The sequence below is a fragment of the Chlamydotis macqueenii genome, chromosome 9 (genome assembly GCF_036417535.1).
Source record: "Chlamydotis macqueenii isolate bChlMac1 chromosome 9, bChlMac1.mat, whole genome shotgun sequence".
In the NCBI taxonomy this organism is placed as follows: Eukaryota; Metazoa; Chordata; class Aves; order Otidiformes; family Otididae; genus Chlamydotis; species Chlamydotis macqueenii.
In genome coordinates, this window is record NC_141564.1 from 7,093,810 (window position 1) to 7,107,387 (window position 13,578).

Sequence of the window (13,578 nt, forward strand, 5' to 3'; positions counted from 1 at the left end):
TCTCCTTCCTGTTTAAGATTAAAGTGTTTCAGCTTTTGTTTTGGCGAGACTTTGAGCCAGAGAATGAAAACAACAGTAGAGGAAGTATACAAAAAGGGAGGCAGGGAAGAAGTGAGGGTGCTTAGTAACTTGAGACTGCAGAATACAGGAAGCACGTGCTTGTCACAAGAACAACTTTGAAAGGAACTGGTGGTGAGTCAGGAAGCTGTCACTCCAGCCTGTCTCTCCCCCATGTTGCAAGAGAGATAGCTGTAAGCTTGTGCATTTTCCAGTTAAGCTTAAAAATGGTCGCACTGGATTGCTACAATGGCACATTTGTTCCATTTGTTAAGTCCTAGAATACTAGTTGTGCCTTACTGAATATCTTCAGCTGAGATCTACTGTGTCTCTCTGCTGGGTACACACAGCTATAATATATGATATCATACTTCAAGATGCCTCTTTCTAATGTATTATTGTGAAATACTGAAGACTCCTTTTCTCCCCCTCACCTTCCTCTTCAGTCCACCAGATTAAGCAACAATGGCATTTGTGAAGAGCGGATGGCTGCTCCGGCAAAGTAAGTCATGGGTCTTTTACCTCCTTTTCTCCCCACTGTGTGTAACTTCTTAAAAGTACATTAGAGCAACTTAGTAATTCCCAAGTCTTTCCTGGAACAAGTCTCTAGCTCTGTGGGTTGTTTTTTGTTGGTTTGTTGTTCGTTTGTTTTTTACCTTTAGGATACTTCTCAAAATGACCTGTCATGACAGCATTTCCATGTGACCTTTTGCGTATACAAGGGGGAAAGAGGATATAGCATATCTGAGGTGTCTGACTGGCATTCAGCTTCAGATGCTGCACTCCAATTAGTGCTGTATAAGTGGAGACTTGAAACTTTACCTGACATCTTAACTTAATGTCTTCAACTAGTCATGCCCTCTGGTTGTTCTTGAAGCAAGTCAGAACTAAACCATCAGGTTATGCACTTAAACTAAACTCAGTTGTGACTTTGAATGCTAAATAAAATATGGAACTCGGTTCTTTAATGTTCTGAAGTGGGGATGCTGTTGTACAGGATTTTGCTTGGCATGTCAGAATGTCTGGGGCAACTGTGAAGGATTTCTTGGTTTATTTTTTATTAACTCTAGAACACAAATAATTCCCAATATGTGCCCTCAAAAGTGACTGTCTGATTTTTCAGGTACTATTTTGCGGCGCTGGAAGAAGAACTGGTTTGACCTGTGGTCTGATGGCCGCTTAATATTCTATGATGATCAAAATCGACGTGATACAGAAGATAAAATCCACATGCGAATCCATTGCATCAACCTCAGAGTGGGGAATGAATGTCGAGGTAATAATGAAACCTTCAGGATTAGTGTATTCAGAGATTCTTTACAACTTCAGTGCCTTCCCAGCATACCACTTACAACACTACTGCAGAAGTAAACATGTCCAAGAAGTGTGCAACTTCATTGTTGTTAAAACCCCCGCCCCTCCATCCCTTTCCCCCTGAAAAAAAAATTCAAGCCGACCAACTACTGAATTCCATTATAGATCCCCAGGGTGTGGTATCCCCATGTGATAAATTAGGTTAGAGTTTGATACTCCCTTTTAAAACTCATTGAGGACAGTGTACCATATATGCAGGTGGCAGGCATGCACATGAGAATGGGGTGTTCATTACAGAGTGTTACTGGTGTAATTGTAGTGCTGGCTGGAGTGAGAGGCAGGACTAGAAATTGGGAAACACAGCAGATTTTTTTCAAGTATGACTAAGTTCACTTCTAGCATTTGTTAGTACTCCACTTGATGCTGACCCAAGTGAACGACACAAGTGTTGGAGAGTACTTATTGCTAAGTATGGACTGGTTCTGCTATAAGACACTTACATTTCTTAGGAATGACATTAAGAGCTACTTACTTTCAGAGTACTCTAAAGAACAAAAACAGGTTATTGCCTTCTATAATTTCCTTCGGTAATGCTATGGAAAGCAGCTACAACTGGCCCTAGTTTATTTTGTCCAGACTTTTGTATAAACTGTCTCCCTTCTTGTAAATGTGACCATGAAATTCTGGTTATAGATACTTCATAACTCATCTCTTTTTTTCTGACTTAGATTTCCAGCCTCCAGAGGGGAAGCAGAGAGACTGTTTACTGCAGATTGTTTGCCGTGATGGGAAGACAGTCAACCTCTGTGCAGAGAGTGCAGATGACTGCCTGTAAGTCAGCCAGAGAATATTGGTTTTACTGCCTCTTCCTCTTTTATCTTTTTCTCTCTTCCCCTAATTATTTTCCTTCCTTCGGTCTTTCAGAGACACGTTTTAAGAAAGTTTTCAAGCAAGTAAAAGCAGACTTCCAGTGACAGAAAATATAGCTCTCCTATAAGAAATTGTCTAGCTAATGCAAACTAACCGCAAGTTAAGTCACTGAAAACACTGAAGGGTGAGGAGGAGTAAAAGAATCTTACTAATATGGTTAATGTGAGACTTGCTGAAGATTTTTTTTTTTCTTTTTCCCCATTCTTCAAGTAGTACATGACCCTGCATAGCTCAAGGACATCCCAATCAGTAGTGAAAGGAATAATACTCCATTATAGTGAACTCTCAGCCGTGCTTGGCTATGTATAGTTAGGTAACTTCCATCACATCAGTGTTTGCCAAGTATGTGTAGTGCATCAAGCATGCTCCCAGCCATATGGCAGGGGAGTATCTGCGTGAAGTATATTTACCTTCTGTTCAAACTGTTATAGCATCAAGACTCACATTCTCTAGTCAGCACACATGCAAATGTTGAGGCAGGAGATACAACTTCCCTGGTGCATGCATCTTTCTATTTCTTTATCCCGACCATGTCTGCATGTTACCTGGCTGTTGTACTTGCAGTGAGGACCTTCAAAACCACATCTGTTCCTTCTTGTGTTCCTCCTCATTCCTTTTCAGCTCTGCAAATAAAGTAATTATTTCTCAATATTGGTGTAACACCTTTGTGCATTCATTTTAGTGTATCATTAGGCTTTGACATATGCAGTATCTTAAACTCTGCTCCTGCAGTACCTCTAATTGCTAGCCTTGGTTTTTCACAGTCCTAACAAGAAAAAGTGGCGTTAATTTTTATCAGTGTTCAACTAAACAGTGGTTTGTTTTTTTTTTTTTGGCAGGGCATGGAAAATTGCTCTCCAGGATGCCAGAACAAACACAGTAAGTGTACTACCTAGACTTTATACTGAGAGAAGCAGCACATCAGTGTTATGTGTGGTCCAGCAGTTTATTTCTGAAGTCATGTTCCATCCTTCTCTGCTAGAGAAAAACAGGGTCACAAGCATGGTGGTAAGGCTTGTGGGTGGGGAGAAGAATGATCCTCAGGATCACAAGCACGTCATCCTTGCAGCCAAGTCCAGGCAAATACAAGCTGGGTGGAAGTGAATGTTGGGAAGCTGGTCTGTAAAGGAAGTGGGCACTAAGGCTATGGGCAAAAAATAAATCTTCTGCAACGAGTAAAAATACACTTTCCACTCCTAGTGTTTGTTGCCTACCAGGTGCAGTGCTAAAGGAAGCTTACTGCAAGGAAGCTGTTTGTTAATGTAGATCCATTACATTCTGGGATGCTTCTTGGCAGAGACTAGGGGAGGAGCAAGAGGCGCTTGCAGGGGAGTGCAGGAATGCCAAGGAGGAGCATATTACCTCTGCATCAGCATGCTAGTTCTGGAGAGTGAAGAGGTCAGGAGTCATAAAAGCCTCTGTGAGTCTTGGGAGTTCTCTGGAGAACTGTCTCTGTGAAGAACCACATCCATCTATGCTTGGGTATTGTTATTTTTTTTTTCCTCCAGACTGCCTTCCAAAGTACTCTCTTCAACAGTAGCTTTCCTTAGATGGCTAGACTGAACCAACCTGAGATGTTTGTTTCATGGGGAAATGCTGAGTTTGGTAGAAGCTTATCTCAGTTTTTGATGGGTCACATTAACATTGCCACTGTATTGAGGCATCTGTCATATGATATAACTTAGATCTGTAGATACCCAAAGCAAGTACTTATCATGCCAAAACTACCCCGGATACAATTGCCTCTGACTACAGCTATGCTATGCTACTTCATGGTGTTAAATGAGAAGCAAAGGAATTGTCCTCACACAGAGGACACAACACTCATCGTCTCTGTGCTCTAGTTTTAGGGGCTTTAATCTACTTATGTGTGAGACGGTGACTCCTGGTTTCAGGAGGTAGGAGCTGCTGCTTTTCATGTCTCTCACATTCAGCTACCAGCCCTGCTAGATGGCATTCAAAACTCACCTTCATCAGCCAAGGCAGACCCTTGCTACTGAAAAGTAGGGCAAGTAGCTCTCTGAACAAGTAGTATTATAAATTAGCACTTTCCAAAGCTATTAAAGGTCTACAACAAGTACTCAACTAACTGGGTAACTGGGTTTGAGTCCATCTGTATGTGTCTGATACAGCTTTCAAAAATACTGAGCATCCAGCAATGCCTCATAACTTTACTGGAATAGCAGAGTGATCACCCTAGCTTTGAGAACTATGTCATTCCAGATGTTTGCAGGCTTGTGTCATATGCCTGTACAGAGTTCCCTGTGGCAGAACAGGATACATTTATTGTTAAGATGTGAGCATTTGCTGGACTTTTTCTCAGCTGGTGGAAATACTTGCCTCTTCAGACACTGCTTTTAACAATGTGTTTCAAGCAATCAGAATCTCCACCACAAGTTTGACCTGAGATATGGCCATAGTATGCCCTCAAAAGTCTTTCTACAGTCCAGGTACAAGAGACAATATGAACATTCTCTATTGAGCTATTACAGTGTTCACTTGTAAATTAAAAAAAGGGAGCTGGTTTTTTTTTTTTTTTCCTTGGGATAGGGCACTGACTAAAAGCATCACTGTAGGTTTCTGATATTAAGGGCAAGAATACAAGGCTACTGTAACAAATCTTAATTATCTTTGAGAGCTCCTTGTAGATAGATTCAAGTAAGTTATCACCTTTGTCTCATGGCTGCTTTCAAAAAGGTCCAGAATTACAGGTAGCATTTGCAAAGTAATTCCCTAAAAACAACCATGCTGCCTAAATCTCTACATTTAAACCTCTCTTATTGCATTTTTTTTAAAGTCTCGCCACAGCCAGAAAGTGAGAGGTGGCAAAAAACTGTGACAGTGTTCTGCTAAATGTTCAGGTGCCAGTTTGGCTACTGCATTTGTTTCCTCTTATCTGCTTTTGCAGAACTTGGTGATACCACTATAGAGTGCCAGGAAGCAGCTAGCTTAGTTGGGAATACTTTTCTGTCTGAAAACAGAGGATGAACAAGAGGGTAATTTCTAAAACTGAGGTTATGAAATGATGGAAGGATTCGGTGTCCTTGCATGTACGTGTATGCATGCATGTGTGCACACAAACAGGTAAGAAATTTTATGGCTCCTTTCTGTGGTTGATCAGGCATTTGTATTCTCCCAGGTCTCCTCTCCAAATAGTTTCTTTCTGTAGCGTTTTATAAGGTACTGTTGTACCTTAATATAAAACCTGAACAGGTACTTGCTGCTTTCTTAACATGCAGCACATCTAAAGGTTACTCTTTCCTTGGGGTCATTTAGTTTTAATCCTTGCACTACGCTAACTGGCCGGCTGTAGGAAAAATGTGGTAACTGCTACCTTTCCTTGGTGTTTAGGGCTACGTGGGATCTGATGTGATGTATGATGAGACAGCCATTTCCTCAGCTCCTCCTCCCTATACAGCTTATGCCACACCATCACCTGAGGTAAGAGTTGCAGCTGGGAAGCATTAAAGTAAGTGAGGTAGCAGAAGCTGCCCTCTTTCAAGCACTCAAACTGTACCCCCAAAGTGCTGTGTTTCACAGTTAGATCCAGCTTTCAGGTTTGTACAAAAGTAGAGTGAGAGTAAGGCACTAACCATCTATTGTCACTCCTATTTGAGATGGATTTCCTTTGAAAAGAATGAGGCAGATTTGGTTGTGAGGTATATAAAGTGATGGCTGCTCAGTAAACTTGGAAAATAAAGCTTCTTAGAGACAGGGCAGAAGTTATTTGTCTAATCTTGAAAAATATTGGCCATGCGGCTTTTAACATAAAAAGGTGTGACTACACTTTCACATTGTGTAAGCACTGGAATGATATAAAATCAGGAGTTTTAAAAATAGGATTAATGACTGGAGCTGTCACTTCACACAAGGATATTGTTGTATTCAAGATGTCATAGCAACACAATAACTCTTGCTCCTTGATGCACAGTTCTTCTGCAGTGGAGAAAGAGCAGCACTGGGGCCAAACCAATATACACTGGGGACTTCTGGATGTTCTGACTGACGTGCAGTGGTACACAAAGGGATAGTTTGGGTTACTAGAGATGCTCTGTTCCAGCCCCTCACTGTTAGAAATTATTGTTAAGAACCTAGATGTGGTACTGTGATCTGTATCAGGGTTAGCAGTGGGCCTCCTCTTCTGTAGAACAAAATTGCTTCCAAAACATACAGCTTCAGAGTGTTTGTCCTGAATCTGACATTTACTTGCAGTGTGCTAGAGCAAAGTTGGTTGGAGTTTCCTGGAATTAGCTGCTGCCTAACTTGGCACTTCTGAGCTCTCCAGAGAGCTGCTGTTGGCATAAGGGCAGAGAGGAGAAGCTGGGAAGGCTACTGTGGCTCTGCCTGATGATCCAGGCCCTGCCTCTGCCATTCACCATCCAGGAAGGGTGGAGAACGAATGCTACTTAGGAGCACTTATTTTTTCAAGCAGCTGTTTTGAATCCTTTCCAGGGAGTAGATAGACTGTATCAGTATGGACTGGATATTTTAGTGAAACTTCAACTGCATTAGAAATGAGGGAGAATTGAACAAAGTGCCTAATCAGATAGATAGCAAAGAATACTTTGGTAATGGACATTTTTAATTTCACCAGGTTTATGGCTATGGCTATGATCAGTACAGTGGTGCGTATCCCCCTGCTGGTCCTCAAGTCTTCTATGCCTCCAATGGACAAGCTTATGCTGTTCCGTATCAGTATCCATACCAAGGTAATCAGTATCAACCATGTCCTTCACCTTCCTATAGAAGCTATTTGAGTCAGTCTTTCTGGCTTTAATTCTATCAATCACCATCCTTTACCACCCACCAATCCTGCACAACAGTGATAGAAAGAAACCTGCCTTGTAACTTGAATCAAGTCCCATTACCCTTTCACAACAAAGCGAGTGCAGCAAAATTTGTATTAAGTGATTTAACCTTCCCAATCTGATCTCAACATGTTTAAATTACTTCATAAACTCCTGAAGCATACAGAACTCTAACTACAGTATGCAGCATGTTTTCTAAGGAAAGACAGAAGAACCAGAACAACATTGATTCAGTACTCCATACTGGGCATTGATGGAGCTTTTGATTCATCTGTTGCTGTTATAACTAACTTAATTATTTCAAAACTGATGTTCAGCTGTGACCTCAGAATTAAATGCAAGTTTCAAAGGTAAATCCACTCCCAGAGCATGGTTGTAACTGGTGCCTTCCCCACATGCTGGAATTGCTGTAAGGTAGTACATTCAGCCTTGTGAAGTCTTCTCTTGCTCTGTTCAGGTTTGTATAGTTTTCAATCCCAATAAAAGAGGAAAGAGACTAAAATTCTAGGGTGTGCTTTTAGGCTTAGTCACCTTATTTTAGGATTAGCTTTGTACAGAGAGCCCCAGTCCTATAGAATTGGGGCTTTAGAGTAGTATGGGCAATATAAATCAGAAGATTTAATTCACTAATTATTTATTATATCTCTGCAAGCAAATGCTACCTATCTCTGCAACGGATTCTCTATTCAGATTTTTTTTCAGTTTTGAGGGAATTTTTTTTTAATGTTTGTCAGGTTATTTCATTTGCCTTTCCCATTTTTTGTTACAAGGGAAGTGTATCAGCCTAAAGCTTTTAAAGCTTTGCTCATCCAAGTTAGTGAAGTCCCAAGATAAAGATAATATATATGCAAACACAGAGGAAGGTGGGTTCTGTTCGTTCTTGGCAGCTGAAAAGCAGCAGCTTGTTGGAAGTCCTAAGAACCATTTTTAAAAACTACCAGCAGGCCTTGGAAGTCAAGCTTCAGAAACCTGTATGATAAAAATACAGCATTAAACAGTAACTCTCCTAAACAGTTTGCAAGTCCAGTGTGGTAAGATACTAGTTATAGGTTGAGCATAGTAACCAAGCCTCAACGTTTTCCTTCGCTATGGTTACTGCAACTACATCTTAGGGGTCAAGTTCACCACTAGCAACTAACCTAACCCTTGTACTATCAGCTTCATTACTCATTCTCTGAACTGACATAATCCTTCTCATGAGGTTCCTAGTCATGTATAGTTGAGAGTCAGTGAGAGCCTTTTGCAGTTTTATTAGTCGTATTACTTCAGTACCTGTTACAAAAAAAGATTGCAGTACCTTCTAGAATACTTAATCTTCCATGTTTGCTTTGCAGGTAGGAGCTAAGTCACAAAACATGACAGGTAGAGCCTGTACAAGTCTGTTGCAGAGCAAGGGTCAATTGGTGGTTTATTGAATCTTAGGTTAATTCCTTACTACTGGGCCAATCTTAATCTGAAAATAAACATAGCAGCTGTCACCACAAAACAGATCAGTCTAAGTTCTGAAGGCTGAACTGAAGTAGCAGGCAGTAATTGTCGAGTAAATAACCAATACACGGTTTCTGACAAACCGCTGGCGTAAGAGCTGCCAAAGATTTTTTTGGAGGGGAACTACACCATTTGCTTTAACTTCAAGGTTGAATCAATTTTTAGATCCATTTCTTGCATTAAATCCACTAAGTGTTTGATAGAATGATACAAGTAATTCATAGGTTCTTTGCTAATATAAATGCAGAACAATATTCAGTTTTACATTTGTGATGAGCTTTTCTCCCAGATATTAAACTCTTATGAGGTGAAAAGTGTTGCTAGGCCTCTGGATTTATTTATTAAGTGTGGAGGCTGAATCCAAAGCAGAGATGTATTCTACGTTTGTAGCTGACATAATGGGCACGTTTTGAAATTGCAGTGTATGGTATTAAGATATTAATTTCTTTTGCTCTCTTCCTAACAATCTTTTATTACCTAGGACCTTATGGCCAACCCCCTACAAACCATGTCATCATTCGAGAGCGTTACCGTGACAGCGATGGAGATCTTGCATTGGGCATGCTTGCTGGAGCAGCGACTGGAATGGCTCTGGGATCGTTATTCTGGGTCTTCTAGATTACCCATTCCTTATCTTTGTAGTTCCAAAAACCTTTATTGTGTGCAATAATATATTGGCAATGTTGTTTACTGTTAAACTTTAAGAAATGCAATAGTTATTTTTCAGTAGTGACATCTTAATAACTGATTCTTAACTGTCCTAAGGAGAGTTTAAAGGCACCATTTAGTTAAGTGGTTGGGGATGGCATGTGCTGCTCTTGAATTCTGTTCTGGTAAGGATCAAAATGAGCACCAATGTAACATGGTAGCAGTCACTAGCTTTATGAACAGACTGTTATTGTAAACACTGTAGAAAAAAATTGGATTTTTTTGGGGGGATCTAAAATCTGATCCAAACAGAAGATTTACAGAAGCTCTACATTGGTATTATGTACTACTGGCTTCTGAACATTCCCTGGACAAACATACAGCTCAGCCGAAACTCCCTGGCATTAGGTAGTCTGCCATGCTTGAGGATTTTTTTTTTTTGTTTTCAAACTTGCCTGCAGACGGTAGTGTATTTCCTTAGATGGAGTCCTATACCTGTCTCTCACACCATCCAGGTGAAATTGTCTTTGAGAACGTGTAAGCAAACCGGTAAGAAGTGGCAGCACTCCTCAGTTCTTTTATTCTCCCAGAAATGTGAATGACCAGTGGCAAGGAAGACCAATATTGTTCCACCTCCCTCTTTATCCTGAATACCTTCTTCTCTGGTCAGATGGAAGTAATGGATCTCTACCTTTGCAAGTGATCTTCCTTGTCTGTAGAACAGTTGCCTCAGGCACTGTACCAGCTGCACTGCTGAGGAAGAGGCTGTTGTCTGGTGTCTCTGCTCATTACTGCTGTCGTTCTGCAGAGTCTGCAGGAGGAGAACCAACTTGAACAACCCTTGCTGTGTTGAGCCTACCAGAACCCCTCTGCAGGCAGTAATAGTCAAGAGGGGGACAGACAAACAGCACAAGTAGACCTTGCACACAGGCACTTTGGTATCAGCTGCCTTGCCATGGCTAGGTAGAACATCTGCCTCAGCCTCCAAGGTTTCTTGAACCAGGTTCATAATTTGCAACTAGTTTTGAGCACGGCCAAGCCTGGGTTTGTTCTGTGCACACTTCCCCTTCACATTCATCAGGTCTCTTCTTCCCTCTGTGACTCCTTAAGGAAAACACTCCAAGAAACTTGGCTGGCTTTGCATGTATGTCTGGTTCCTTAGACAGTGTGCTCCTGCAGGTTGCCGTGCTATGGACTGTAACCTGGAGTGCAACTGCTATGCGTGTTATGTGGCCTATTACCTTAGCCTGTCATAATCCGTGCTGAGCTGTGCTTGGCAGGGGAAAGAAAGCTCTGAAGAAATGTACGTGATTTCTTATGCAGGTAAAAGAGGCAAGGTGCCTATGTTGAGTTCTTTATAGTAAGAGGACTTATTTTTATACTTCCACTTTCAGCTTCCTGTATTCATACTGTTTTAATATGTTAAGTCTTTCTTATGCTTTCATTCAGAAGCAGGTTAATTTCCATAAGGTTCATGAGATTTCATGTATGTCAGGAAAGATGAAAATAAATGAGAACTTGCATCCATGTAAATTTAGATCAAGCCCCAACCTTTCTCATTTAATCTTATCTATCCTACATATTTAAGCAATAGAGTCTTGGACAAGAGTTTGGGAAGCAGCCAAGGGAAGCACTAAGTTTTCATGACTTGTAGGACCAACTCAACGAACTGAAATCATGGGAAGTAAACAGACATGTAATCTTGGCTGCATTACTAAGAGTGGGCCTAATGCAGAGAATGCAAACTAATTTCAAGAAACTTTGGCTCTGAGCCATACTCCAATGTGCATGTCCTTTCAGAGCTTACAAGCTGCATATGTTCTGCCACTGGTATGTACTGAAAGGACTTGTTGAAGGTTCAAAAGAGGACTAAAGTTAAAGTTTCCTATTGCTAGTCCAAACCAAAATAAATCAGAGTACTCTACTGAAGTTCTCTTAGAGGCCTGGTACCCTTGAGGTCAGAAGGAGATGGTGACTGTCTGCAACTTAAGTGAACAAACATTTTACTCTTTTTAAGCCTTGAGATAACCTTGAAGTTGATTACGGGTCTACACTGCTGTTTAGTTGCTCTTTGCAATATAACTAGTTCTGCAGAATGCCTCCATCTCCTCTTCTCCCTTTGTGATATTTAGTTTGTAAAGGGTGGGGGAGAATAAAACAATTGAACATCATTGCAATTTCTTTTGAATTTTGTAATGATTGTGAAAGAATAGCACAAAGTAAATCAGCTAGCAATTTCTTTTAAGTTCAGGGCTTTTTTATGTGGTGTTTGGTTTTGGTTTTTTTTTTTTTTTTTTGCAAAGGCTGCTGATCACAGCAGGGAAACGTGTCTCTTGCACTTTCAAGAAATAACTCTATCTAGGTCCCCAGTTTCTTCAGGTGAAGTATATAAGATAAAGACTCTGTTGATTGCAAAACATTCCTGGGTTGAATTCAAAGCAAGAAATATATTTTTAAAAGTTACATTGAAGTAAGTCTCCATTAAAAAAAAAAACAACTCCTTCTCAAGGGGAACAAAATTACAAATTGAAGCTGAAGATTCTAGTTCCATTTTGGTAATAATAGGCTGCTTTTATACAAAAATAATGAACTACTTTTCTATCCTGGTAGCATAGGCATTTAGAACCTAGAAGGCAAATTCTACAAAACTGTGCTAGAGCATAAAATCAAGAGAGCAGTTATCTTACTGCAAGTGCTTGTAGCCTTTCTGATCTCACTGCAGAAATAGAAGCAGAAATGTCTTGGTGCATAAAGCAGCAGCATGGGGATAGTCGCTTGAATTCACTAGTTGTTAGAGCTCATAGACTTGCTTCTTGAAGACGTGGCTGTACCTTCTGTTGCTCAGGAACAGAGTGGAGGTTTGGTCATATCTATAATACAGTCTGGCTGGATACACAGTCGTGACTCAAGAGCCTTTCTCTGCCCAGTCCAGTACTTCCTCTATCTACAGTTTATGTAGAGGCTGGCGTGAGCTGATGGAGCAGGGCCAGAGTGGCTTTCGGGGCTAGGAGGGACTGCCATGCCAGCTTCTGCAGGTAGGTGATACCCATAGTGATGGGAAGAGGAAGTGGGTATGGCAAGATAATTTTCAAAACAGATTGAAATGATAGTTCTAAACAGGTGTTTGTTTCTGAATGGTACTATTCATGATGCTGTGATTCCAGTTACATCTGCATAGCACCCAAGGCACCTGTCCTACCTGGGGCCCAATACTTGACCTCCCCAAAGCTATGGGAGGTCCACAGCCACTACAGTGCTGCTGTTTTTTGCAGCATATGCTATCGGCTAAGGATGACTAAGTCTGTTGTATAGCAGTTACAGTCTGTTCAGAATTAAATGTCTGCTTACAGAGGTCACGAGTATGCTCATCTGTGACCAGTTACTTTTGGATTCTCAGTTATGGACAGTTGGACAGAGCTAGGATTCCAGAGAATGGACTGGAAATGCTCAGCCTTCCAAGTCTGACCACATTAAAGAGGTGAAGCAGGGCTCCCTCCCAAATTCTTAGTTCCATGTGAACACATAGCTATTGGCTTCTTTCGCTTGAATATGGAGGGGCTAGGGAGCCAGCCTCTTCTAGTGAGTGGGTAAAGGCTTATGAACTAGAGAGGAGGGAGTGGGAAGTGTTTGGGTACAGAGCAGCTGCACTGACTTTTGGCAAAGACATCTTTTCTCGTGCTGAACCACATTCTGAGCTGCATCTACATGGAGCTACCCTAAATGTCACACAGCAGTGGCTTCATTTTGCTTGTTCTTCAGTGGAGAGTCAATTGGTGATGGAATCAGCTAAGCAAGTTGAATAGAGGGGAAAATTCACACCCATCTTCCTCAGATGTGTTTTTGGCTTTTTCTCCTTGTGATATGACTATGATAGACACATGTAAGTCATGGAGGGTTAGCATGCAGCGAATGTTTCCCTCCCCAGATCCTTCATGTTCTTATGCACTATCTTAACTGCTGCTTTTATGATATGTTCTCATTTTCATTATTAATTTATAGCAAAATACCCTTAGCAATAAAATTCATATTTAAGTGTAATTGTTTTGTCTTGACATGTTTACTAGCCTTTGTTCAACATTTCTCATTTAGTAAGTCTGTAGACAGATATATGTTTTTCAGACATGTAGTGAGCTTACGGGAGGTTTCCTTTGCCAGGAAAAAGCACCACGATTAATTCTGTGCACCTCCAGTCTTTCCTAAGCAATTACAAGGGTGATTTTAATTGGTAGAAAAATGAACTAAGACAGCTGTGGTTGTTGGAGTTAGAGCTCAGGCTGACATACCTCAGTCATCTCAGTTACCATTTAATAAAGATGATGTAATGTCTGTGAAA

At 40.9% G+C, this 13,578-nt stretch overlaps 1 protein-coding gene across 1 annotated transcript; it reads left to right on the forward strand.

Moving 5' to 3' along the window:
- Window positions 1–444: 444 nt before the first annotated feature.
- Window positions 445–13,283, forward strand: PLEKHB2 (pleckstrin homology domain containing B2). The gene is made up of 7 exons (XM_010121497.2): window positions 445–559; window positions 1,181–1,333; window positions 2,100–2,202; window positions 3,141–3,180; window positions 5,653–5,742; window positions 6,896–7,010; window positions 9,079–13,283. The coding sequence occupies exons 1-7, from the start codon at window positions 523–525 to the stop codon at window positions 9,213–9,215; spliced, it is 675 nt and encodes a 224-aa protein (XP_010119799.1). The 5' UTR covers window positions 445–522; the 3' UTR covers window positions 9,216–13,283.
- The last annotated feature ends 295 nt before the right edge of the window (window positions 13,284–13,578 follow it).

Excerpts from the sequence above, each read along its gene's own strand:
- PLEKHB2 (XM_010121497.2), top strand. The coding sequence starts at position 523 with ATGGCATTTGTGAAGAGCGGATGGCTGCTCCGGCAAA. Across the intron at positions 560-1,180 it reads CGGATGGCTGCTCCGGCAAA|GTACTATTTTGCGGCGCTGG; the intron begins GTAAGTCATGGG and ends CTGATTTTTCAG. Across the intron at positions 7,011-9,078 it reads GTATCAGTATCCATACCAAG|GACCTTATGGCCAACCCCCT; the intron begins GTAATCAGTATC and ends TTTATTACCTAG.